General features: G+C 41.5%; 1 protein-coding gene across 1 annotated transcript in view; it reads left to right on the plus strand.

The window, feature by feature from the left end:
• Positions 1-566: 566 nt before the first annotated feature.
• The window catches only part of LOC144479178 (polyglutamylase complex subunit TTLL1-like), a 33,450-nt gene continuing 8,198 nt past the window's right edge, over positions 567-25,818 (plus strand). Inside the window, exons 1-6 of the mRNA XM_078197784.1 lie at positions 567-661; positions 755-876; positions 6,063-6,271; positions 13,379-13,559; positions 19,681-19,815; positions 24,123-24,231. Of these exons, the coding sequence (XP_078053910.1) occupies positions 764-876; positions 6,063-6,271; positions 13,379-13,559; positions 19,681-19,815; positions 24,123-24,231 (747 nt within the window). The 5' untranslated portion in view covers positions 567-661; positions 755-763. The remainder of the gene's footprint in view (positions 662-754; positions 877-6,062; positions 6,272-13,378; positions 13,560-19,680; positions 19,816-24,122; positions 24,232-25,818) is intronic.

Raw genomic sequence — 25,818 nt, forward strand, 5'->3', positions numbered from 1 at the left:
TAGGTTGATTGGCCGTGCGAAAATTGCCCCTTAGTGTCCTGAGATGCGTAGATTAGAGGGATTAGCGGGTAAATGTGTGGGGGTAGGGCCTGGGTGGGATTGTGGTCGGTGCAGACTCGATGGGCCAGATGGCCTCTTTCTGCACTGTAGGGTTTCTATGATTTGGTTTGACCTTAAAAGAGGCCAAATGGGGTCTGACCAGAGCCTTATGCGGCCTCAGAAGTACGTCCCTGCTCTTGTATTCTAGCCCTCTCCACATGAATGCTAACATTGCATTTGCCTTCCTTGCAGTGTTAATGTGTGGCTGCAACTGCACTGTTAATGTCAGCCTACTTGTGACACTAATAAATAAACTTTAAACGACATCCTTGTTGATAGCTCTGAGATTGACCTCTCCCCATCTGAGCTGAGGCAGGTGGCTGGTTCCCATGGCGAGCATCTCCGCGCTGCCCCCCCGGGATACGTCGGGAGGTCAAACTGGGCGCCGACAGCGAGAGGAACTACAAATCCCAGGATGCCCGGAACAACAAACTACAAATCCCATGATGCGTGACAGCTGTGCGCATGCGTATGCAGTCCACTTGGTTGGCGCGGGAGGGAGGGGCGTCCGTTGGTGCGCGCGGCGCGGGCCCTGCAGCCCGCTCTCCTCAGGCTGACTGAGGTGAGTTGTCAAATTGCCTTGTTTCGCGGGCAAAGCCTTCTGCCATTCCCGTGTCTTGTTAATTAACCGGCTCTCGTATTTTTCCTCACTTAGCTTGAACCTATGGCCGGGAAAGTAAAATGGGCGACAGACATCGAGAAGTCGGTGCTTGTGAATAATTTTGAGAAGAGGGGCTGGAGTCAGACATCCCCTGATGAAGACTGGAACTTCTACTGGTGAGTGAGGCACAGCTGCTGCTCTCAATTAAACTGTCATTTATTCACTATTTTGTCTTGAGGTTTTATAAAATAAACTTACTGCTAACCTGATGGGCGAGCTGTCCCCAAGACCCTCCATTTGCCTCTGTGGGTGCTTAACATGGTCACTGTTGGGGTGGATTCCACCTTCATGCCGCAGCGCCGTGTTAGAGCTTCAGGTTCTCTGCTTTACTTAAACTGTGGGGTGGCAAAGTGGGTTAACACTGCTGCCTCACAGCGCCAGGGACCCGGGTTCGATTCCCGGCTCGGGTCATTGTGCGGAGTCTGCACGTTCTCCCCGTGTCTGTGTGGGTTTCCTCCGGGTGCTCCGGTTTCCTCCCACAGTCTGAAAGACATGCTGGTTAGGGTGCATTGAACAGGCACTGAAGTGTGGCGACTAGAGGAATTTCACAGTAACTTCATTGCAGTGAGCCTTACTTGTGACTAATAAATAAATGTCTCTGCTCTTTGCAGACTACCCTCCAGGAGCACCTATTTATTTGTTCTTAAGGTTGTATTAACACAACATTGGGTGGCACAGTGGTTAACACTGCTGCCTCACAGCGCCACGGACCCGGGTTCGATTCCTGGCTTGGGTCATTGTGCGGAGTCTGCATGTTATCCCCGTGTCTGCGTGGGTTTCCTCCCACAGTCTGAAAGATGTGCTGGTTAGGGTGCATTGAACAGGCACTGAAGTGTGGCGACTAGAGGAATTTCACAGTAACTTCATTGCAGTGAGTCTTACTTGTGACAAATAAATGTCTCTTTGCAGACTACCCTCCAGGAGCACCTATTTAGAACATAGCACAGAACAGGCCCTTCGGCCCACGATGTTGTGCCGAGCTTTATCTGAAACCAAGATCAAGCTATCCTACTCCCTACCATCCTGGTGTGCTCCATGTGCCTATCCAATAACCACTTAAATGTTCCTAAAGAGTCTGACTCCACTATCACTGCAAGCAGTCCATTCCACACCCCAACCACTCTCTGCGTAAAGAACCTACCTCTGATATCCTTCCTATATCTCCCACCATGAACCCTATAGTCATGCCTCCTTGTAATAGCTCCATCCACCCGAGGAAATAGTCTTTGAATTTATTTCTTCTTAATGTTGTATTAACACAACATTGGGTGGCACAGTGGTTAACACTGCTGCCTCACAACACCAGGGACCCGGGTTCAATTCTGGTCTCGGGTGACTGTCTGCGTGGCGTTTGCACATTCTCCCCGTGTCTGTGTGGGTTTCCTCCGGGTGCTCCAGTTTCCTCCCACAGTCCAAAGGTGTGCGGGTTAGGTTGGCCATGTTAAATTGACCCTAGTATCAGGGAGATTAGCACAGTAAATGTATGGGGTTAAATATATAGGGCCTGGATGGAATTGTGGTCAGTGCAGACCCTATGGGCTGAATGGCTTCTTTCTGCACTGTAGGGATTCTATGATTCTTAAACATTGGTGTGAGGTTTTCAACTTGGCATTGATGCAAAACCTGAAGTGTCAATCAGATGTTTGAGGTCTGAGATGACTTCAAAACAAAGCTTTTTGATTTGATTGATTATTGCAACATGTACTAACATACAGTGAAAAGTATTGTTTCTTGCATGCTATACAGACAAAACATACTGTTCATAGAGAAGGAAATGAGAGAGTGCAGAATGTAGTGTTACAGTCATAGCTAGGGTGTAGAGAAAGATCAACTTAACGCAAGGTAAGTCCATTCAAAAGTCTGACAGCAGCAGGGAAGAAACTGTTTTTGAGTCAGTTGGTACGTGATCTCAGACATTTGTATCTTTTTCCTGAAGGAAGAAAGTGGAAGAGAGAATATCTGGGGTGCGTGGGGTCTTTAATTATGCTGGCTGCTTTGCCGAGGCAGCGGGAAGTGTAGACAGAGTCAATGGATGGGAGGCTTGTTTGAGTGATGGATTGGGCTACATTCACGACCTTTTGTAGTTCCTTGCGATCTTGGGCAGAGCAGGAGCCATACCAAGCTGTGATACAACCAGAGAGAATGAAGCAGCGCAGTCAGTGTGGAAGATAATTCATTTAATTAAACACATTTCTAAACATTACCCATATGACAATCACCATTCTGGATGTTTGTCAATATTTTTGAAAACAGAAAAGAAGAATGTTTACAAAATGGAGTTATCTTTAAATGAACTTCTCTTCCAGGAAGTCTCATTCTGCTTCACCAATCGAGTCTCGGATTTGCCCCTGCCTGGGTGCGTTATTGACCCTGACAATCACATTTTAATTTAATGTTTTTAAGTTTCCTTTGTACTTTGATTTCTGTTCGGGCTGTTCCCCCCTCCTTTTGGGGAGCTGCCCCTTTTACTTTGTCCTGACTTAATCTGAGTTTGTTTATTTGGTTTGACCTAAAAAAAAGAGGGCAGGGAAAATATAAGCCCTGGCTTCTTTCCTCTAATTCCATCCATCTCAGTAATCTTTTTCCATCTGCCGTCACTTCCAAAAACATACAAAGAGTTAATGGACATCTTTCTTCCTAAGATTGAACCTCTGTATTTAGCTGTCTCTGCTGCTTCTCTCCCTCTTCCTTGCCTATCAAATTAAACCTGTTTCCAAGCGCCCATCTTCTACCCTAGCCTTGAATCTCTCTCTCTCTCAGTTGCTTACTCATGTGTTCTCTCATTTCTCACCTTCACTCTCCCAAGATCAACTTGTTCATGATATTCACCTGCTTCTATTCCCCATCTAACTGCTAACTTCCCAACTCCTCCTCCTGATGACTTTAATGATGGTGCATTATTTACTCCTTGACCTCTCTTCGGGCTTTGAAGTGCCCATGGCTTCTCCAAAGGCCACACTTTCACTGTGTAGCACAGTGGCCCTTGCCTGACTCTACACTTATCTGTGTGATTGTGCCCACAACATTTGCAGTTGTGGCTTCTCTTTATTCGCTGGAGCCTATCCTTGACACTCTTCTCATCCTTGTTTATATGTTTCGATTGGTGACCACATCCACAGACATGGGGATCATTGGCATTGTATAACATGCTTGCTCCTATTCTGTATGATGCCCAGGAAACTGGATGCAAATAGTTGCAGCTCCATTGAGTTTTTGGCTGCTCAGATGGCTTTTTCAGTAACTTGCAGAAATGAAAATGGAACAGAAATTTCAGTTTTTGCAGTGGTGGATTTTTAAAATGCTTTATTTTGCATCCATGCTGGTGAGGGATCAAGCTACTACATGCACACTCCAATGGACTTTGCAAGTAGAACTCAGCTAGTTAACATTGGAAGGAGCGACATGAGAGAATATAAGTAACTGTAATGAAGGAGACAGCAAAAAGAAATGAATCGTACAGTAAAATATTTGTAGGAATGCTTAAATGCGCTGCTTACTGTGGTACATAGCAACACATAGAAAATAAGAGGTGTCAGACCAGTAAAGTCCAGAATCAGTTCCTTGTCAGTGCTGAGTTAACGGATCTTGGCTCCTGATTCTATCAAGTGACTTGTTTTGGAAAGTGAAACTACTTTGTTCAAATCTTGGCAAAGCCTATTGTCTACACATGTGGTGGTAGTAGTAGAGTGCTGCCAATTCAATGGAACTGTAACAGCACCTACATTGTTTCTAATTTGTCACACTGCTTGTCAAAAAGCCAGTATTGGATGAACAGAAATTTCTTCCAACTACCTATTGTCCAGCGGAATTTTCCCATCCCGCCTGCCATGGGAAAATCCGCTCATTCTGTCCCATCCTCACCGCAAAGTCAATTTTCTAGCCACCAATTCCACTGCTCCCCCTGGCTTTTATCTAAGTCTTAACACAGACTGTTTACAAACTTGATATTGTATTTGACCTGAGGTGAACTTCCAATCTCCTATCCTCCTCTGTCACTACTTCCAACTCTGTATCATTGCCTGACTTCATCCTTTATCAGCTTATCTGCTGCTGAAAGCCTCATCCATGCCTTTGTGAGTTGAATATTCCACTCCTGGGTGGCCCCTCATCTTTCATCCTCCATTATTGTTTTTAGACTGATCCAAGACACTTGTTGCACCAGTCCTGTTCATCCACCATCCATGTGCTTGATGAGTTACATTGGCTGCCAGTCCAGAAATGGCTCATTCTTAAAATAGTCGTCCTCATCACCAAATCTAAATCCATCCTTTCCCAGTCCTACAAACCTTAGATCTCTGCCAGTTATGGTTTCTTTCACATCCTCAGTTTTAATAGTTGTACGATTGGTAGTTGTGTCTTTGGTTATCTTAGCCCTAAATTCTGGAATTTCCATTTTACCGTTTTCCACTTTTAAGATGCTCCTTAAAGCCCACCTCTTTTTGGCCGAGGTTTTGGCTATCAGTCTTAATATCTCCTGATATAACTCAGTAATAAATTTTGTCTGATAGCAGAGTAAAATTTCCAAGGAATGCTAAAGAAGCTATATAGATGGAAGTAATTGTTGTAAGAAGGATGTAAGCGGGTTTAGTACTATCTAGTCAGCGTTGATTTAAAGGGAAAGAAAACGTTCCTCAAATTCTTCGATATGAATGACGTTTTTAAATTAATGAGCCCAAATAGTATTAACGCCAAAGGAATTTATTAGTGTTTGGAATAATTGCAGCTGTTAATTTCCTTTGTTAAAATTGGATGGATGCAGTAAAAAATAATTTGAACAAATCCATAATCTCAAATGAACGTTGTGTAACTGGAACTCTGCCTTCTCAATGGAGAAGAATTTTTCAGCACCGGTGAAACACATATTTTAGTGGTTTGCTAGTCATTGGTGAGCAGTTTTGGTAAAGGCCTGTTTGAGCCTCTCCGTTGCAGTAGAGTAATGGAGACACGCGTTCTGCTTCTTCATAAAATCCCTTTATTTCTTTGATCCAACTCCACACACAATTCTCCACCAACCAATAGTGTCACCTGTGGCCCCTTTATATATATCAGTGACTTCTACTGAATAATTGACATCAAATTAGGATTTAATTGGAAGGTCTGTTAACCCATTCCTAACAAGGCCTCTCAACTGGAGTTGGTATGCGGTGCAGAGATCAAAGCAAGAGGAATTGGATAGGAAATAATGTATTATTAATGTATATAGAATGTATTAGTAACAGGAAGGATTTTATATTCTTGAAATGTAAATGTCCTGAAATTTGTATATTTAAAACTAATGTAATGGCTACTGTTGCTCTCTTAGGATGAGCGTACAGACAATTCGAAATGTTTTCAGCATTGAAAATGGCTACCGTCTGAATGATGACCAAATTGTGAACCATTTTCCAAACCATTATGAGCTGACACGGAAGGATCTCATGGTAAAGAATATCAAGCGCTATCGGCGAGAGCTGGAGAGGGAAGCAAGTCCACTTGTGGAGAAAGATGACAATGGGAAATATGTTCATCTAGGTAAGTGCAGAAACCTTGAATGTGATAACAGAAATTTATTCAGATGGCTGTGAACACCAGCCAAGAAATAAATAAGGCTGTCACCCAGTTTATTTTAGTATCCTCTGTTTTTTACATTAGTTTAATATAGTCACTATTATTGTTTCAACTTCCCTACATGTTGTCCAGCACTAATGTTATTCATATTGAAATTTTTGGCCAACATGTGTCTGTCTCTATAGTTTAGTTAACAAACAAAGCCCCAAAAAGCTACCTCAAGTTTTATTCATTGTTAAACTAATGACTGTGACCTTCCATTTTTTTTAAAAAAACAATCAAATACTGACTATTTTGATAAGCTGATTAACCTGTGATTATTTAAGCTTATCAGTTGGTCACAAAGCTGGTGTAGATAAAATGAAAGATTGATTTACAATCTGCCTGTTTTCCCCTCTACAGTTGGGAGAAATGAGATATTACAGGCCCCCTGCCCGCCACTACGGACATGCCAACCCCCATGGACAAGGGGAGCACCCCAACCCCTCTACAGAGGGACATCCTCCACCTCTCTTCTCCCCCCCCCCCCCCCCCCCAAACACCACTGAAAGAATGGGTCAACACCCCCGACCCCTACATCACAGACATGAGGGTGCTTTCCAAACATTGTGGTTAAAATAAGAGGAACTAAAACCTCATGATAATTGATCCAACCTGTCAGCCAAAGGCAGAATGTTTATAAACATTGCAGTCAGGAACAAATACATTCAATCATGAAGAGAAACAAACAAAGCTCTTGGCTGATGGGTAATTGATCCAACTTGTCAATCAGAAGGCTAGTTAAAGGTAATGGAGCATGAACATGAATGCACCAAATCCTGCCCAGTGGCAGGAGGCTGGAGCATCATGCCTCAAACCCAGCAATTATAATCTTCACCAGGCCTTCCTGCAGAGGTCCCGGTGAATCCACCCCCCCAAGCTTTTATTGTTCTATTGTCATGTGTGTGTATACATCTACAATGCTACATCACGTATGGTGTGTATATCTGCAATGCCACATCAATGTACCCAGGTGGTGGTGGTGACAAGTGCTTTAGTCTAGACAACTTGAATCTTGCAAAGCATGCAAGGTTGTAACTATGTACATTTAATTCAATCTTTACTCCAAAAGATCTCCAAAAATGATTCAAATTTTTTTGAAAACAATGACTTTAGTAGTTGACACCAGTCAGGTAATTCGGGTCATATGACAAACGCATGGCTCACAGCAGCCATTGTAAAATTACCCAGCATTTTCAGACCCAATTACACAAGAAGGTTAAACAAAGTGCGAAAGTGTTTTGGATTTTTTTCAATGAAGCAAAACATAAGCTGATAAAATCAATGCAAATGAGGGATTGTTTGCTTACCATGTTGTGTACCTTGGACACACTTGCTGATCTCATAATTGTATCTCTTGGTTGATTAAAATAGAATAGTTCTGATTGCCATCGAATTCACTTGAATAGGGGAGGCGATGGTCTAGTGGTATTATCGCTAGACTATTAATCCAGAAACTCAGCTAATGTTCTGGGGACCCAGGTTCGAATCCTGCCATGGCAGATGGTGGAATTTGAATTCAATAAAAAATATCTGGAATCTATTGATGACTGAAACCATTGTCGATTGTCGGAAAAACCCATCTGGTTCACTAATGTCTTTTAGGGAAGGAAATCTGACATCCTTACCTGGTCTGGCCTACATGTGACTCCAGAGCCACAGCAATGTTGTTGACTCTCAACTGGATGGGCAATTAATGGTGGCCAGTCAGCGACACCCATGTTCCATGAATGAGTAAAAAAAGATAAATTTTTACCAGAAGCCACGCATTCAGTATAGGAAAATCCTAGTTTAGAAGTTGTATCAAACTTTATAGATGTTAAAACTTGCACAATAAGCTCTCCGATGTTGTGCTGAGATTTTTAGAATGTTCCAGTTTTGACACCTGTTCTATATTTAGTTAGTTGATGTCATGCCCTTGGGAAACCTCAGATTGTCATGCTGAACAGTAGGGTTTTGGACTGGGTTCAATCAGTTTAGGTGGAGGTCGGTACCCTTTTCCATAAGAGTTGATGGATCGAAAGGATATTGTAGTTGACAGCAGGATTCTTTTCTCAATGCTAATAAATCTCAGTCAATAGATCTGCCTGAAAATAATGAGTAAATAATGTTTTATTGTGCATTTAAGAAACTTCTGGGGAATAATGCTCTAAGTTATTGGGAAAGGCTCCAAGAGAAAAGCTGTACTGGGAAAATAAATCGCTTTACAGAGCTTGCAAGGTGGGAGTGTACAAGCAATATTTCAGCAATAGTGCAACCATCTTACAGTTGGCAATTAAGGCCAACTCAACATTGCTAGGACAAGGAAGTCCAGCTTGTGTCGTAGTACAATGTAACACAACTTTTGTTTTCACATGCACACATTGAACAAGTGAATTTCCATAAAAACAAAGAGTATGTATGGGCCATTCAGCCCCTCGAGCCTGTTCCACCATTTAATAAGATCATGGCCGATCTGATGGTAACCTCAAATCTGCATCCTGCCTACCCCCAATAACTTATCTCCTCCTCGCTTCCAAAATCTATGCACTTCTGCTTCTGAAAATATTCAAAGACTTTCTTCCTGAAAAGGTGGTGGAAAGAGTTTCAAAGACTCATCTCAATAAAAAAGATTCACCTGATCTCGGTTTTAAATGGGCATGGCTTTGTCAAAGGCAGATCATGCCTTACGAGCCTGATTGAATTTTTTGAGGATGTGACTAAACACATCGATGAAGGAAGAGCAGTAGATGTAGTATATATGGACTTCAGCAAGGCATTTGATAAGGTGCCCCATGCAAGGCTTATTGAGAAAGTGAGGGGGCATGGGATCCAAGGGGACATTGCTTTGTGGATCCAGAACTGGCTTGCCCACAGAAGGCAAAGAATGGTTATAGATGGGTCATATTCTGCAAGGAGGTCGGTCACCAGTGGAGTGCCCCACCAGTGGAGTGCCCCACCAGTGGGATCTGTTCTGGGACCCTTACTCTTTGTGATTTTTATAAATGACCTGAATGAGGAAGTGGAGGGATGGGTTGGTAAGTTTGCTGATGACACAAAGGTTGGAGGTGTTGTGGATAGTGTGGAGGGATGTCAGAAGTTGCAGCGAGACACTGATAGGATGCAAGACTGGGCAGAGAAGTGGCAGATGGAGTTCAACCCAGTTAAGTGTGAGGTGGTTCATTTTGGCAGGTCAAATAGAATGGCGGAATATAATATTAATGGTAGGACTCTTGGCAGAGTGGAAGATCAGAAGGATCTTGGGGTCCGAGTTCATAGGACGCTCAAAGCAGCTGTGCAGGTTGAGGCTGTGGTTAAGAAGGCGTATGTTGTACTGGCCTTCATCAATCAGGGAATTGAGTTTAGGAGTTGTGAGATAATGTTGCAGCTATATAGGACCCTGGTCAGGCCCTACTTGGAGCACTGTGCTCAGTTCTGGTCGCCTCATTACAGGAAGGATGTGGAAGCCATAGAAAGAGTGCAGAGGAGATTTACAAGGATGTTGCCTGGGTTGGGGAGCGTGCTTTATGAGGATAGGTTGAGTGAGCTCGGCCTTTTCTCCTTGGAGAGATGAGGGGTGACCTGATAGAGGTATATAAGATGTTGAGAGGTATTGATCGAGTGGATAGTCAGAGGCTTTTTCCCAGGGCTGAAATGGTTGCCACAAGAGGACACAGGTTTAAGGTGCTGGGGAGTAGGTACAGAGGAGATGTCGGGGGTGAGTTTTTCACTGAGGGTGGTGGGTACGTGGAATGGGCTGCCAGCAACGGCGGTGGAGGCGGATTCGATAGGGTCTTTTAAGAGACTTTTAGATAAGTACATGGAACTTAGTAAGATAGAGGGTTTTAGGTAAGCCTAGTAATTGCTAAGGTAGGGACATGTACGGCACAACTTTGTGGGCTGAAGGGCCTGTATTGTGCTGTAGTTTTTCTATGTTTCTAACCCTCCCTTGGTGACACCTAGTTCTAGATTCTCCCACAAGAGGGAACATCCTCTTCACATCTACTCTGTCAAGACCCCTCAAGATCTTATGTATTTCAATCAAGCCACCTCTTACTCTTCTAAACTCCAGCAGTTGTAACCCTAGCCTGTCCAATCTTTCCCCATAAGACAGCCCACCCATTCTAGGTTTTAAAAAAAGCTAAAAACTTGTACTGTGGCACAGTGCTTAGCACTGTTGCCTCACAGCGCATGGACCCAGGTTCAGTTCCTGGCTGGGTGACTCCGGCTGCAGAGTCTGCACGTTCCCCCTGTCTGCGTGGGTTTCCCCTCTCAGTCTGAGAGACGTGCTGGTTAGATGCATTGGCCATGCTAAATTCTCCCTCAATGTACCCGAACAGGTGCTGGAGTGTGGTAACTAGGGCATTTTCACAGTAACTTCACTGCAGTGTTAATTTAAGCCTACTTGTGACAAATGTAAGCCTAATTGTAATAAATAAACGTTAAAACTTTAAACTTTTAAAACTTTACAACTTTGTTTGTAGATTTAGCATTTTCACTAGCCTATTTTAAGTGTAATGCATTTTCCTTAAGGCTATCATTGCGTATCATGAGGAATACATTTCTAAAAAACAGGCAGTACTAAAAATGCCTGAGTGCCAAACTGGTAATTGGCGAATGGAAATAATGAAGTTATAAGCTGATTTGTTTAACTGAACATACTATTGATCACCTATTATCCACCATCCTAAAATTATTTATCCATGTATCTCTTTGCTTGGTTCCATCTTTACCCCTTCTGATGACCAGTGTGGTATCATAAGCAAGGTTCCTTCTCCAGTCCCTGTTGTTACTTCAGGGGAATCTCTCCCTGCCACCCCACTCCCTTTCATTTACATGTATCTAGTCAGTAACATTATCTGCAGGCATGGGGTGTATTTCCATATGAATGCAAATGACACACAATTTGACCTTTTCACCACCCTTATTTCAAGCAACAGTCTTTGAGTTGCCCTGCTTATCCAACAAAGTAAAAAATAAGCCAGACCTATCTACAATTGAAAATCGTTCTTCTGTTGACACTGAAATCTCTATCTTTGGTTTTAATCCTGCCTATTTTTGAATCAATCTCAGTGTCCTATTCAATCTTGCTTCAAACCCTTGCCATTGAGCCTCAAATGGGATACAACTTTCTCCAGCTAAATGCTGGGAAGAGCAGAACCATTTGATGTGCTTTCCTCACCTCTGTACTGTAGTTCTTTCCTTTCTGGTCTTCAAATCAGCACTTTGAGCTGGTATTCTTTGCACACCCAGTCATGCTTCCCCATTACCTCCACCATTCCTTGGCTCCCAATCTCAGTTCATCAAATTCCAAATTGTTACCGTTGCATTTAAATTCTTCACTCTCTCCCCTTTTTTTGTAGTCTCCTACAGCCCTGGAAGCCCTTGCAAAAGCTCTGGTCTCTGGCTTCTTTTGCATCCCTCTTTCTCCCTTTTCCTCTACCCCTCATCCTGTTACAGCTGTGCTTTCTGCAGCCTAGGTCCCACTTGAATTTTCTTACTAAAATTCTCCCGTCACCACCCTTCCTTTCTTGAAGACCCTCCTTTTTAAAAAAGCAATTCTTTTCTGAAGCTTCTATTCACAAATGTTTCTTTCTTCTTGCTTGAGTTGGTGTCTTTTTCCCCTCGTGTCTGTGTGAAACCCCTCGGATTGTTTTCTGTGTAAAATGTGCTTTGTTACTACGCCTGAAACATCCTCCAGCTCTATACTTGAGCCATGACTTTGCTCATCAATTCTTATCTCCTCTACGTGACCTCCATTTCTATTAATTTGCCCAGTGTTGGGAGAGCCTTTGGCTTTCTAAACTTTAATCACTGGAACTTTTGAAATCACACTGTCTTGCACTTCTCATCCTGCTGCCAAAATCCCACTTGAAACCAAAATTTTTAATTACCGTTTTAGGACACCTCCTACCTTTGCTGCGATCCATTTTGCCCCTATAAAATGGTTTGGGACATTGACTGCGATATAATTTGTTGCTGAACAGTTAGTAAGAAGTGAGCATTAGCAAAATAAGGAATTGGAGTGGCTTCAATATTGCATGTAGAAATACATAACACATAATACTCTTTAAAAAAAATTATACTCCAGCAATTGTATTAAAACTGCTTCCTTTTTGCTTGCCTTTTTAAATTGAAACAGTGACATTCAGGTGAACCTATTTCTTTAAAAGATGTATTATACCCACATCTGCTTGGCTGCACCAGAGATATCAGTAATGGGAAGAATCTGAGTGGCTTCCAGCTACCTTGTTTTTAAAATGGTGTGGTAATTGTTACCGTGATAGTAGAAATGTGTCTTCAAGGTGATAATGTTCAGGTGATTCAGAATCAAATGATTCTGCATTAGATACAGCGTTAAACTCCCTCATCCTTTTCCCAACAGTAGTCCTTAAAATTTTCTACACAGCAAGTACCTGTGTGTTTTTATATCACAATCATTGTTTTGAATAATTGTCTGAACAACATGCTAGTTTGGTCAAATTCTTTGTCTTTTTTTGTCAACCTACATCAGGCCTTGAACGTGCAATTTTGGACACACCCAATCAAAACAAAACCCTCCCCTTTTCCTTCAGTGTTCATCTTGGGGCAAAATATTCCCCCTTTTGTGTTAAATGTTGCATGGAGATTGTAGTACTTGCAACATTTTATTTATTTTTTTGGTAAGTGTTTAAGAGCAAAACTACAGTTGGTAAAATGTGAATCTGTGAAGTCTGTATCATCTTGATTTTATTTCTCTTTTTCCCCCATTCTTAACAATAACAGATTTATATAGCATCTTTAATATAGTTAAATGCCCCAAAGTGTATCACATTCTGAGGCAAGACCCAAGCAGGAGAAACGGGAAATTAAGAATAGGTGGCCAAAGGAGCCATTCAGCTAGTAGATGTGACAGAAGGATTTTTTACATGGTTTTAATTTTTTTAACCGATGAACCATGCAAAGAAAAAGTGAGGTTTAGATTGCTGATGCTAAACACTGTGGAGGCAGATGGAAAGCAAAGACTTTGGGATTTCTCAGTCTTATCAACAATGTGATATAATTATCTTTCAGATTTTATCCCGGTTACATTCATGCTTCCTGGAGATTACAATTTGTTTGTTGAGGAATTCCGGAAGAACCCAACTAGCACATGGATAATGAAGCCATGTGGAAAAGCTCAAGGGAAGGGAATTTTTCTCATCAATAAACTCTCCCAAATTAAGAAGTGGTCACGTGACAGCAGGACTACTACGTAAGAATGACTTTGTTTTTGATTTGTCGCTGGCGTTATTGCCAACAGAAGGAACTAAGCAGCATCCAAAAAAAGGAATAGATAGTGGACTGGTTAACATGTGTACAATGCTCAAAGATTTAATCATCAGAGCTTTCTACAAGATTTTGATGAGTCAAAAATGTGTGAGCCAAAAAAATCTGAAATTAATTTCAAAGCTTTCATATCCCATTGGGGACGGCAAGGTGGCACATTGGTGAGCACTGCTGCCTCACAGCGCCAGGGACCTGGCTTCGATTCCCAGCTTGTGTCACTCTCTGTGCGGAGTTTGCATGTTCTCCCCTTGCCTGCATGGGTTTGCTCCTACAGCCCAAAAGACGTACTGGTTAGGTTCATTGGTCATGCTAAATTCTCCCTCACTGTATCCGAACAGGTGCCAGAGTATGGAGACTAGGGGATTTTCAGTGACTTCATTGCAGTGTTAATGTAAACTAATAAAATGAACTTTAAAAAAGTTATTTTTCTATCCTGACAACATGAATGCCACTTCCTGCACCAGCCTTATCCGCTCCTCCTGAAATGGGCACACATCCATTCCCAGGTCTCTGCCAGTGCTAGCCTGCAACCAGCCTTGGAAGATCCATGAAAGTGACTTGAGATGCATTGGTCTCTAGTTGTCTTTTTAAAAATTCTTTATCTTCCTGCATGAAAGCCACTGTGGCAGTACTCCATTCCTTTCTGCATCCATCTTGCTGACATCTGCAACGTAAGAAGTTTAACAACACCAGGTTAAAGACTTTAACCTGGTGTTGTTAAACTTCTTACTGTGTTTACCCCAGTCCAACGCCGGCATCTCCACATCACATCTGCAACGTGCCATCGATGTCCTTTTTGTTTCTTTAAAACTATCCTGTTGGGCTTTTAAAGGTTATTGGGCTCATGCACACAAGTGAAAGAGAACCAATGAGAATTTTCTTGGGTGCCATAGATGGAGTTCTTGAGATTTTACTGCCTTTTCTAGGATGCCTATTATATTGTTTCAAAGCAACTCTAGCCAACATTTTGTAGCAGTTCCTAAGAGATTATTATCTTTCTAGCTTTTCAGCATACAGACCATTAGGTGAATTGGAGATTGATGAAATGAAAAGGATTTCCCATTGGTGAAGTTCTGTCCAGATTAGTACTTGTAGCACAGAGGGAAGTTTACTTGTTGCTGCTGTGCCTGCCACCTGACCCTAAAAAAGAAAATGTAGATAAGGGTAAGATGGCTGCCAATGGATTACAAGTGCTGTAAAAAAAAAAAATTAATATATTCTAAACCACAAGAGTAAAGGCAGAATGGTTTGTGGAATAAAAACAAACACTCAAGCCACTTGCTCTTGTCGAATTAGTACGTGTTTGAATTCGATTTTCAATCCTGATTCAGATTTTTTTTTCTCATTGTCACAAACTTGTGCTGAATTTGAATTGGGTACAAAAACATTCTAAGTTTGAAATGAAAAGTCAGTGAATTTAATTTAAGATAAATCAATACATGTATAGTGAATGGTACAGACTTGGAGCTACCTTCACGTTGACTACTGGGCCTGGGTCATGTACCTTCTTACGTCATTTGAGGGCAGTACTGTACTCAGTCCCTCATTAACCCTGCAAGTGCCAAATCCTTATACTATGCTTCCCCCTCAAGTCTTTATCCAATGTATATGGAGTTATACTAGTTTACTTCATGTTTTAAATTGTTTTCAGTCTCACATTTACATTGTCATGACTACATTATTGCTATTATTACATTAGCACTATTACAACGTTATTGCTGCCTTACTCCCCCCCCCCCCCCCCCCCCCCCCCCCCTCAAGTCCTTGAATTTAAAGCTTCAGATGGTCTGTAGGCTTTATAACTCTTCTAAGTCGCATTGACAGTTCTGTAGGCTCTGTTGTTGCTGGCACTTTCTGTTGGCTTGGAGGTTGGGCGGGCATCTAGGTATGCGTTCATTGTTTTCTATTTTTTCCTGCTGAACCACATGTTGTCAGTTTAGTTGTTGTGTTAATCAGTGGTTGCAGCTACTCTAACTTGTTTCTTGTGGGGTGTTTGAACATTCTATTCATCCCCTTGTTTCTTCTTGTGCCATGTGGGACATCCCAGAGAGTATATTCATTCACATTTCCACAATGGAACCTTAATTCTCACTTGTTCCACACTTCCAGCCAGACTATTGATTACTTTCCTCTTTTCCAGTGTTATGATCTGGCAAGTGGGTAAGAGCTGTGCAAATCAAATTCCAAAGGAAATCTTGGCAAGCTGTCACAATGCTTTTCTTTTTGCATTTTTACCATGAGTACTGAAGTCAGAAGCTACAAATTCCAGTAAAATGTTTAGAAATCTTAAATATTAAATTAAGACATTTATTAAGAAAATAAAACTTAAACATACAAGATTGTATTTACACAGTCGAAATGTTTAGTAACACTAATTTTCCCAAGAAGATTTCCTACTTGATTAGCCTCACAAATAAACACCCCTTAAGGCAACAAACCCATGTCTAGTAATACCATAAGGCAAATCTACAGTTGTTGAAGGGAGACATGTCACAGGGTGTCACTTCCTCTCCTACTCTGCTGTGGAAATTTTTTAAAAACCCATTAAAACAAAACCCCGCTTTCTGGAAAAGACAAGCTCACTTTTCTGGGTTGGCTGGAAACCCACTTTGCTTCTTCACAGTTCTGTCCCAGCACAGAACACACTCCAGGAGATCTTACATGACTCACTACACCCCACCCCCCCTTCACCAAATACAGCTCCTAACCTCTCCCAGTTTTCTTTTTTATTTTATTCTCTTTACCCTTCCTTGACATTTACCTTTCCCAGAATATAAAAATCTTTTACATTTTCCCTATTGCCCCCCCTTGAATAAAATAAAATTTTATAACCTTGCCTCTTTTATTTTATGACCTTTTTAAAGTTGTAAATCCCTTTTACATCACTTTGAAATTTAACAACTAAAAATCCAAATTCTCCTTTATCTCCTAATACAAATTTCCACCCATGTCTTATTTACTTATAGAAGGGTCAACTTCAAGTGCTTGCCTTTCACACCTGGACCCTTTATGACAGCCAGTCCCCAACTTAATTAAATTATGTATACACACCCTTCCAACAAGTCTGCTTCACAGAATAACCCAATAAACCCCAAAAATACTAAAATAATGCCCTCTTTCTTCACACGTCCAACGTCATGGAAAAATGAACCATCATAATTCCAAAAGATGGGTTTTTTCTCAACCCATTTTACATAGTATATTTATCTGTACGCACAAAATATTACATGAAAATATACACAGATATATGCCAGCATAATTAAGGACCCCGTGCACCCCGGACATTCTCTCTTCCACCTTCTTCGTCAGGAAAAAGACACAAAAGTCTGAGTCATGTCCCAACCGACTCAAGAACAGCTTCTTCCCTGCTGCTGTCAGACTTCTGAATGGACTTTCCTTGCATTAAGTTGATTTTTCTCTACACCCAAACTATGACTGTAATGCTACATTCTGCAGTCTGTCCTTTCTTACTCTATGAACAGTATGCTTTGTCTGTAAAGCGCGCAAGAAACAATACTTTTCACTGTTAATACATGTGACAAATCAAATCAGTCTTTTATAAAAATAGAGTTTGTTTCAGTCCACACTTCATTTTTCAAATTACAAGCTCTTTTGAATTTTAAACTCTTGACAACGCATCTGCAATTAAATTTTCTCATCCAGCCACATGTATAATTTGTAAATTAAATGGTTGCAGTAACAAACTCCACCTTAACAGTCTGGCATTCTGGTTTTGAAACTTTTCCAGAAATTACAAAGGATTGTAATCGGTATAAATAATTATCTCTGTGAAGAATTGCTTGCAACATAAATTTAGAAATGCTGCAAGGCAAACAGCAAACTTAAGGAGCGGGATTTTCTGACTGCGCCCACCCAGAGACCAGAAATTCCCATCCGAGGTCAATGGACCTCGATTCCCAAAGTGAGTGGGATCTGAAGATTTACCCCAAATTTCTCTCTTTCAATGGATGAATATTTCTTCTGATATGCATTCAACTTCCGTGAGAAACATCCGAATGGTGTTTCAATTCCTAGTTCATCACAGCACCAACACCCACAGCACTGGCGTCAATAGATAACTTAAACTGCTTTGTATAATTGGGTGCCGCTAGAACAGATGTGGTAGTTAGTATAGCTTTCAAGCTGTTGAATTCATTCTGATACTCTTGCATCTATTGGAATATTTCTGTTTTATAATAATTCAGTCAACTGCACTGCTAAAATTTGGCATAAACTTCTGCTAAAATCCGTTCATGCCTAGAAATCTCAAAACTTCCTGTTTTGTCGTAGGCACTGGGAATTACACAATAGCTTTTAATTTTGCATCTTGTGGGGCCACTTGTCCACATCCAACAGTGTGGCCTAAATATGTAACTTGCACTTTTGTAAGTTCACTTTTAGCCCCGTTTACAACTAAATTGGCTTCTCTCTGTAGATTAAACAGTTCCTTTAAATGTTGCAAATGCTCCTCTCCCACTTGACTGAATATTGCTGTCGTTAATACAAACAGCACAATTACTCATGCTTCACCATTCACTCAGAAACAAAGGGATTTCCTATGCTTGCCTGTTTTGGTGGGCTCCGCAAAATGGCACACTTGTTTAAAAAATCTTTTTCAACCATGATCAATTGTCTGCCGACTTCATATATTCAGTGGTTTGCTTTGCTGAGTAACAAAGTGGCCAAATTCAAACTTATTCTTGCTGTTTTCTGAGCTGGTCAGTGGCAGTCTTCCCAGGATCTTTAATTAATGTTTCGCTTCCTCTTGTTTTCTTTGGCAAGCTCGGAGGCCACATATTGAGACTCCAAGTCAGGGATTGGGTTTTAACTGCAAATTTCTTTCAAACAGTGCTTCTGACAATGGATTAGTGAAAGGGCTCTCTGGACTTCGATTCCCGGCTCGGGTCACTGTCTGTGTGGAGTTTGCACATTCTCCTCGTGTCTGCGTGGGTTTCCTCCGGGTGCTCCGGTTTCCTCCCACAGTCCAAAAATGTGCGGGTTAGGTTGATTGGCCATGCTAAAATTGCCCCTTAGTGTCCTGAGATGCGTAGGTTAGAGGGATTAGCGGGTAAATATGTAGGGATATGGGGGTAGGGCCTGGGTGGGATTGTGGTCGGTGCAGACTCGATGGGCCGAATGGCCTCTTTCTGTACTGTAGGGATTCTATGACTAGCTGCTGCCTGGAACTTTAAAAGATTTAGTTCAACATTGTAGGTTCTGTCGATTCTTCATTCTGAAGCTGGACTTCCATGGGCGATTCAGTGGAGTCTACTGCTGCAGTATAAATCTCTGTCCTTGGCTTCCAGGCCTTTTCTCTGGAGTGTTTTCTGTTAATTTTTTCCTATGTGCACTCGGTGCCTCTTGGGAGCTTCTTTCAGGTCAGAATCTTTGTTGAGGTTTTTTCTTAGCCTTCCAGCATTTCTGTTCATTTCAGCATGCTGCCAACCTGTTGGGGAGGATGTTGGTTACCGAATGGTGTGTCTTAAATAAGTTTCCGTTGGTTAACTGTGAACCTTTATTAGCTACTAGATCTATTTACACATGTACAGTAAAGTGTACAGGTTAGGAACTATCTCCATGTTTAGATCCTTACATGTCTCTACTCCATACTGACCCATGGCTATGGGTCATGCACTTTCTTACATCACTGTGGGCAGTATTATACTCAGTCTCCCAATAACTCTGTATGTGATAGACCTTTTATACTAAATACTTAAGGGTCATTAAATAAATGGACAGTTTTGATTTGATACTGATTTACAGCTTAATATCAGAACTGGGATTGGGAAATGGGACAAGTCACTGCTCTAATTGTGCCAATTTGCTGTATTATCTCACTCGATGTATTTTTATAGTTCTGTGGAATCTGCCTCAAAATTAAGAGATAGGGTAATGAAATAGACTCAGAGGTTGCAAGTGCAGGTTTTTGCTTTGACGTTTATGTCTCCAGTATCTTGACACCATTTGTATTTCCCAAACCACCTTTAATGTATTTTTAAAGATTGTGAACAAGAAGGTTCAAACCACTGATCTTCATTAATTTGCAGGTTTATATCTCCAGCTGGGAAGGAGGCATATGTCATTTCATTGTACATAGACAACCCACTGCTGATTGGTGGAAAGAAGTTTGATTTACGCTTGTATGTGTTGGCGACCTCCTATCGACCGTTAAAATGTTATATGTAAGTGTGGAAATATTCAATTTTATTACTTCTGGGCCTAACATTCTTGTAGAGAGTTTAAATATAAGACTTTTTCTTTTGAGTATATATCATAAACAAATAATTTGTTTAATGATTTTATGTCTGCTAATCCACTCGTCAAAAAATAAAATTCTCAAATATAAATAGAGCAAAGAAAATAATCATTTCAGAATTTTGGGAGTTGTGGCTTTAGCCTGGAAATCAGTGCATTGGTGGAGTTTAATCAAAATGCTACTTTCTACGTTTTTAACGGATTTAAGTGGCACAGTGGTTAGCACTGCTGCCTCTCAGCGCCAGGGTTTGATTCCAGTCTTGATTCCAGTCTGTGTGGCTTTCTCTGAGTGCTCAGGTTTCCTCCCACAGTCTAAAATATGCAAGTTAGGTGGACTGGCCATATTAAATTGCCCCTTAGTGTCCAAAGATATGCAAGTTTGGGGGATTATCCATGCTAAAATGACTCCTTAGCGTCAGGGGGATTAGTGGGGTAAATGCATGTGGTTACACGGTTAGGGCCTGGGTGGGATTGTTGTCGGTGCAGGCTCGATGGGCCGAATGGCCGCCTTCTGCACTGTAGAGATTCTATGATTCACGTCTTTATACATTTCCCTCAGGCCCCACGTTCTCTATCTGAAGGGTTTGACGGATAATGTAATATTAGCCTTTGGCAAGTCAAATGATTTATTACTGTGCGGATCCATACATTGAGCTTCATATTGCTGTAAAATTGCTGTACATGGACAACATATTGCATTACAGAAATGTATTCTGGGATGATATTGAGAAAATTGCTTTTAGTTTTGTGGTGTGATACAAAAATACCAACCGCAGAATACAGATTTTATAAATACAGACTCATGATGCAAGGAGCTTATCAGCAGACTGGAGGATTTTCTATGTTGCACAAATTTATCTTTATCCCGTCCGATTCGGGGTTTTCTGAAAACAAATTTAAATGCAATTAAAAGGAATCCGATAACTCAATCCTATGACTCAAACAATTATAAAACTCATCTTCATCAGCAAAGACATCACCTTGCAAATTACCCAGTAGCCTGAGCTGAGATGCATCAGAGTGAAATTTGCAGTTTATATTTCAAATGGCGGCTAAACTACTGCTTTAGTTAAACTTTCCGCTTAACCACATGGACAGCGAGGGAGTAAGTGTCTGAAGGAAATCTTTCATAGAATCCCAACAGTGCAGAAGGAGGCCATTCGGCCCATCAAGCCCGCACCAACAATTCCACCCAGGCCCCTATCACCATAACCCCATGTATTTACCCTGCTAATCCCCCTGATACTAAGGGTCACTTCAACATGGCCAATCAACCTAACCCACACGTCTTTGGACTGTGGGAGGAAACCCACATAGACAATGTGCAAACTCCACACAGGCAGAGTCACCTGAGGCCGGAATTGAACTCTGGTCCCTGGTGCTGAGAGGCAACAGTGCTAACCACTGTGTCATCGTGCTGCTCAAATCTTTGGAACATTCAATGTCTTAAATATTTCATCACTATTAGGGATAGATCAGGAATAGTCTGCATAGGACTGGCAGTTCTGACTCTAAACTTCTTTTCACTGCAGGTAACAGTCCTTTGTCTTAGAAAGGACACAATAAATCAGCATCCAAGAACCATGAGGGAAACTTGAGAGTTCAGTAATGTGACAGATAGTGTTTATCATGAGGCTTTCTTTCAAGTAAAACACCTGCTCAGAACAGATTTACCATCAGACATAGGAGCAGAATTAGGCCACCCGGCCCATCGAGTCTGCTCCATCATTCAATCATGGCTGATATTTTTCTCATCCCCATTCTCCTGCCTTTTCCCCATAACCCCGGATCCCCTTATTAATCAAGAACCTACCCATCTCTGTCTTAAAGACACTCAATGACCCGGCCTCCACAGCCTTCTGTGGCAAAGAGTTCCACAGATTCACCACTCTCTGGCTGAAGAAATTCCTCCTCATCTCTGTTTTAAAGGATCATCCCTTTAGCCTGAGGTTGTGCCCTCTGGTTCTAGTTTTTCCTACTAGTGGAAACATCCTCTTTATGTCCACTATATCCAGGCATTGCAGTATCCTGTAAGTTTCAATAAGATCCCCCCCCCCGCATCCTTCTAAACTCCAACGAGTACAGACCCAGAGTCCTCAACCATTCCTCATATGGCAAATTGATTTGTAATGAACTGCTTATATCTGGAATTTAAGAACATGCCTACCCTGAAGTTTAGAAAAAAACCTCTCAAATTGTTGCATTAAGGCATTGAAAAATAAACCGATACTGTAGGGAAATGAAATAGCAAGTGTAAGGAAATCTGTGAACATACATGTGGGAGGTTAATCTACATACTCCATTTGATACAGATGAGGAGGAATTTCTGCTCTGAGCTGAGATGCATGTTTTGAAATTTCTTTCACAGACCCATTCTTGGGTCATTGAATATACGATGTGGAGATGCCGGCGTTGGACTGGGGTAAACACAGTAAGGAGTCTAACAACACCTGGTTAAAGTCCAACAGGTTTATTTGGTAGCAAACGCCACTAGCTTTCGGAGCGCTGCTCCTTCGTCAGGTGAGTGGGAGATCTGAGTATATTCATGGTTGAATTAGACAGATTTTTGATTGACCGGTTAGTCAAGGGTTGTGGGCGAACTGGAAGGAAAGTGGAGTTAAGACTCCAATCAGTCCAGCCATGATCATGTTGAATGTTGGGACAGGCTCAATGAGCAGAAAGACCTATTCCGGCTCCCATTTCTTTTAAATCCAGCCTGTTTCTGCCCTCTCCTGTTTAAATGCACCATATGTATCTCCAAGATTGTTCATCACATATTTAGCAAGAACCAGCACTGTTTTAGACTCTGACTTATAAGTTCTTAGGAAGTCGGAACACTGGAAAATCAAAAGTCTCATTTCCTAGATCAATATAAGCAATGTCTTGTGCAGTTTTCTGATTAGCAACATAAATTGTTTCACAAACAAATAATATTTCCTGATGTCACAAAAATATGCCTTGTGTCAAATAATGATTTTTAACTAACTGACTGGAAACCCGAATTGAACATTTAAAAAAAGATTAAAGGATACTTGAGCTCACAGCTAAAGATGACGATCCAATTTGCATCACTATACCTTCAACGTTTCAGTCCATTGAGATTGAGTCACCATATTTGCACAGACCCAAGGATAATGACCAAGGGAATATGAATGAACTACATATCTTGTTTCCAAGGTGATCGCCTGAAATATTTAACAGGTGGAGATAAACCATTAAACCTAATCTGCCTGGTGACTGCTTTGAGGAACACCTTCGCTCAGTCCGCAGACATGATCCCGACCTCCCGGTAGCTTGCCATTTCAATTCGCCATCTTGCTCTCATGCTCCCATTTCTGTCCTCAGCCTGCTACAATACTCCAGTGAAATCCAGCACAAGCTGGAGGAATATCACCTCATCTTCTGATTTGGCCTTTTACAGACTTTGCATGGTCTGTGTCCTGCCAGCTCCAATCCTCCACACCCCCCCCCCCCCCCCCCCCCCACCTTGAGGGTGGGACAGGAAAACTTCACCCTTTAAGTCACATCCATGAGGAAAACAGCAGGTCCACCAAATTCATCCTGAAAGAAAGGAGCCATTCGATCCCTTCTTACTACAGCGCGGCCCCGTTATAACGCGATGGTTGGGGTCTATAAAATGTTATCGCGAAAAAAGCGGGGTCGCGCTAAATTTGCCAATTGTGAGCGAAAAAAAGGGTCCAATGTTCATCGCGTTATATCCGAATTCACGCTAAATCGGGGTGCGTTAAATCAGGGTTCCACTGTACTTGCTACACAATCAATTAAGTATAGTAAAGGGATCATTATTAGTATTCACCTAGGATTGTTCAGATGTGAAACAGGACAGAATTCAGAATGAATTGCAGAGTATTACACAGAGTCTGCTGTGATACAAAGAGTACTGATTGGTTACAACAAATGGAAAATTGATGTTCAATGACATAAGTTGGTCAAGACTGCAACATTAATCGAAAGATCTGTGATCTGTAACGTTTAATTGAGAATTGATTACTTCTACCAGGTGTTGTATAAAAATAACCTGCCCATGAGCTAATGCAGAAGGTAGACAGGACTCAGTGAGACTGGGTGAACTTAATTAAGCAAAATCTGTTAAATTCCTACTAATTTTAAGAAAGGTTATTACTACATATTACTGAAATGTGACATTGGAAATTTAGCAGGCAGTACATTTCCATTTAGGGCAAATTTCCATTCTATTTCCTTTACATTGCAGGTATCGGCTGGGATTTTGTCGTTTCTGTACAATGAAGTACACCCCAAGCACCAGTGAATTAGATAACATGTTTGTGCATCTTACAAATGTGTCCGTGCAGAAACATGGGGTAAGTTGCTTAGGTCTTGCATGCTGAGTGGTGAATTGACCAATGTTTTTAAAAAAAAAACATGGGGGGCAGAAAAGAGCAGGAGTAGACCACAAATGATACCGACGTTATCTGTGAAGACATTTCAAATTCAAACATCGGTTCATGATGGTGCATAGTTGTGTTTTGGAATAGTGTGAGGAGTTGTATGAAACCTCCAGTGAGAATAAGCCCAGTCATCATGTAACAATTACTAAACTAAAGAATAGGCGAATACACACAACTAGGGCAATAACACTCTGAAAACAATCCAAATATATGAACTACTAAACACACACAGTTTATATAGAAATTATCCCTATTTCCAAAATACATATATCTGTGATCCCTGACTCCTTAAGACTTTCACATTCCCAAACAACATCCAAGTTAAATAAATCAGTAAGTCCAGTCCAGTTTATAGTTACCACACAATACAAGGTGGATATTTAAACTGCCTTTGCGAAAGTTCCTGCAGTACTTTGGCTCTAAGACTTCTTAGATGTTAAAATGGCCTCTTAGACTGAGCTGTAAAATGGACTTTTCCAGTTCTTCGATGTTACAATGCCTTCCTGGCTGTTTGATGTTAAACTGACCTTTTGGCTGTGAGATGTTAAACTAGACGGAGTGGGAGAGAAAGGAGGGAGCGAGAGTGACCACCTCTTTTAAAACTTTAGGATGTAGGCCATCAGGTCCCGGGGATTTGTTGACTCTTAGTCACATTTACTCCAGTATTTTTTCCTAACTTATTTAAGTTCCTCACTCTTAGGCCCTTGGTTCCACACTATTTCTGAATTTTTTTTTGTCATCTGCCTGATTTGTTGAACATCTCTGCCATTTCCTTATTCCCCATTAAGGTTTCTCTAAGGGATCAACATTTAATTTTGCTGTACTTTTCCTTTTTCCATACTTAGAAGCTCTTGCAGTGTGTTTTTATAGTTCTGGCTAGGTTACTGTCCTCCTACCTTCTCTTTATCAACTTCTTGGTCCTCTTTTGCTGAATTCTAAAATCTTCCCAACCATGCTTACTATTTTTGGAGACTTGTAAGCCTCTTCTTTAATACTACCTTTGGCTTCTCTTGAGCTACGTTTGATTAGATTTGATTTATTAATGTCAAGTGTATTAGGATACAGTGAAAAATATTGTTTCTTGTGCGCTATAGACAAAACGTAGACGAATGAGGGGGGATCTCATAGAGACTTACAATATTCTAACAGGACTAGACAGGGTAGATGCAGGGAGGATGTTCCCGATGGTGGGAGAGTTCGGAACCACGGGTCACAGTCTGAGGATTCAGGGTAGACCATTTAGGACGGAGGTGAGGAGACATTTCTTCACCCAAAGAGTGGTGAGCCTGTGGAATTCATTACCACAGGAAGTAGTTGGTGCCAAAGCATTGAATGTATTCAAGAGGTGACTGGATATCGCACTTGGGGCAAATGGGATCAAAGGTTATGGGGAGAAAACAGGATTAGGCTATTGAGTTGGATGATCAGCCATGATCGTAATGAATGGCGGAGCAGGCTTGAAGGCCAAATGGCCTCCTCCTGCTCCGACCTTCTATGTTT

This window comes from Mustelus asterias, chromosome 25, assembly GCF_964213995.1.
Source record: "Mustelus asterias chromosome 25, sMusAst1.hap1.1, whole genome shotgun sequence".
Taxonomy (NCBI): domain Eukaryota; kingdom Metazoa; phylum Chordata; class Chondrichthyes; order Carcharhiniformes; family Triakidae; genus Mustelus; species Mustelus asterias.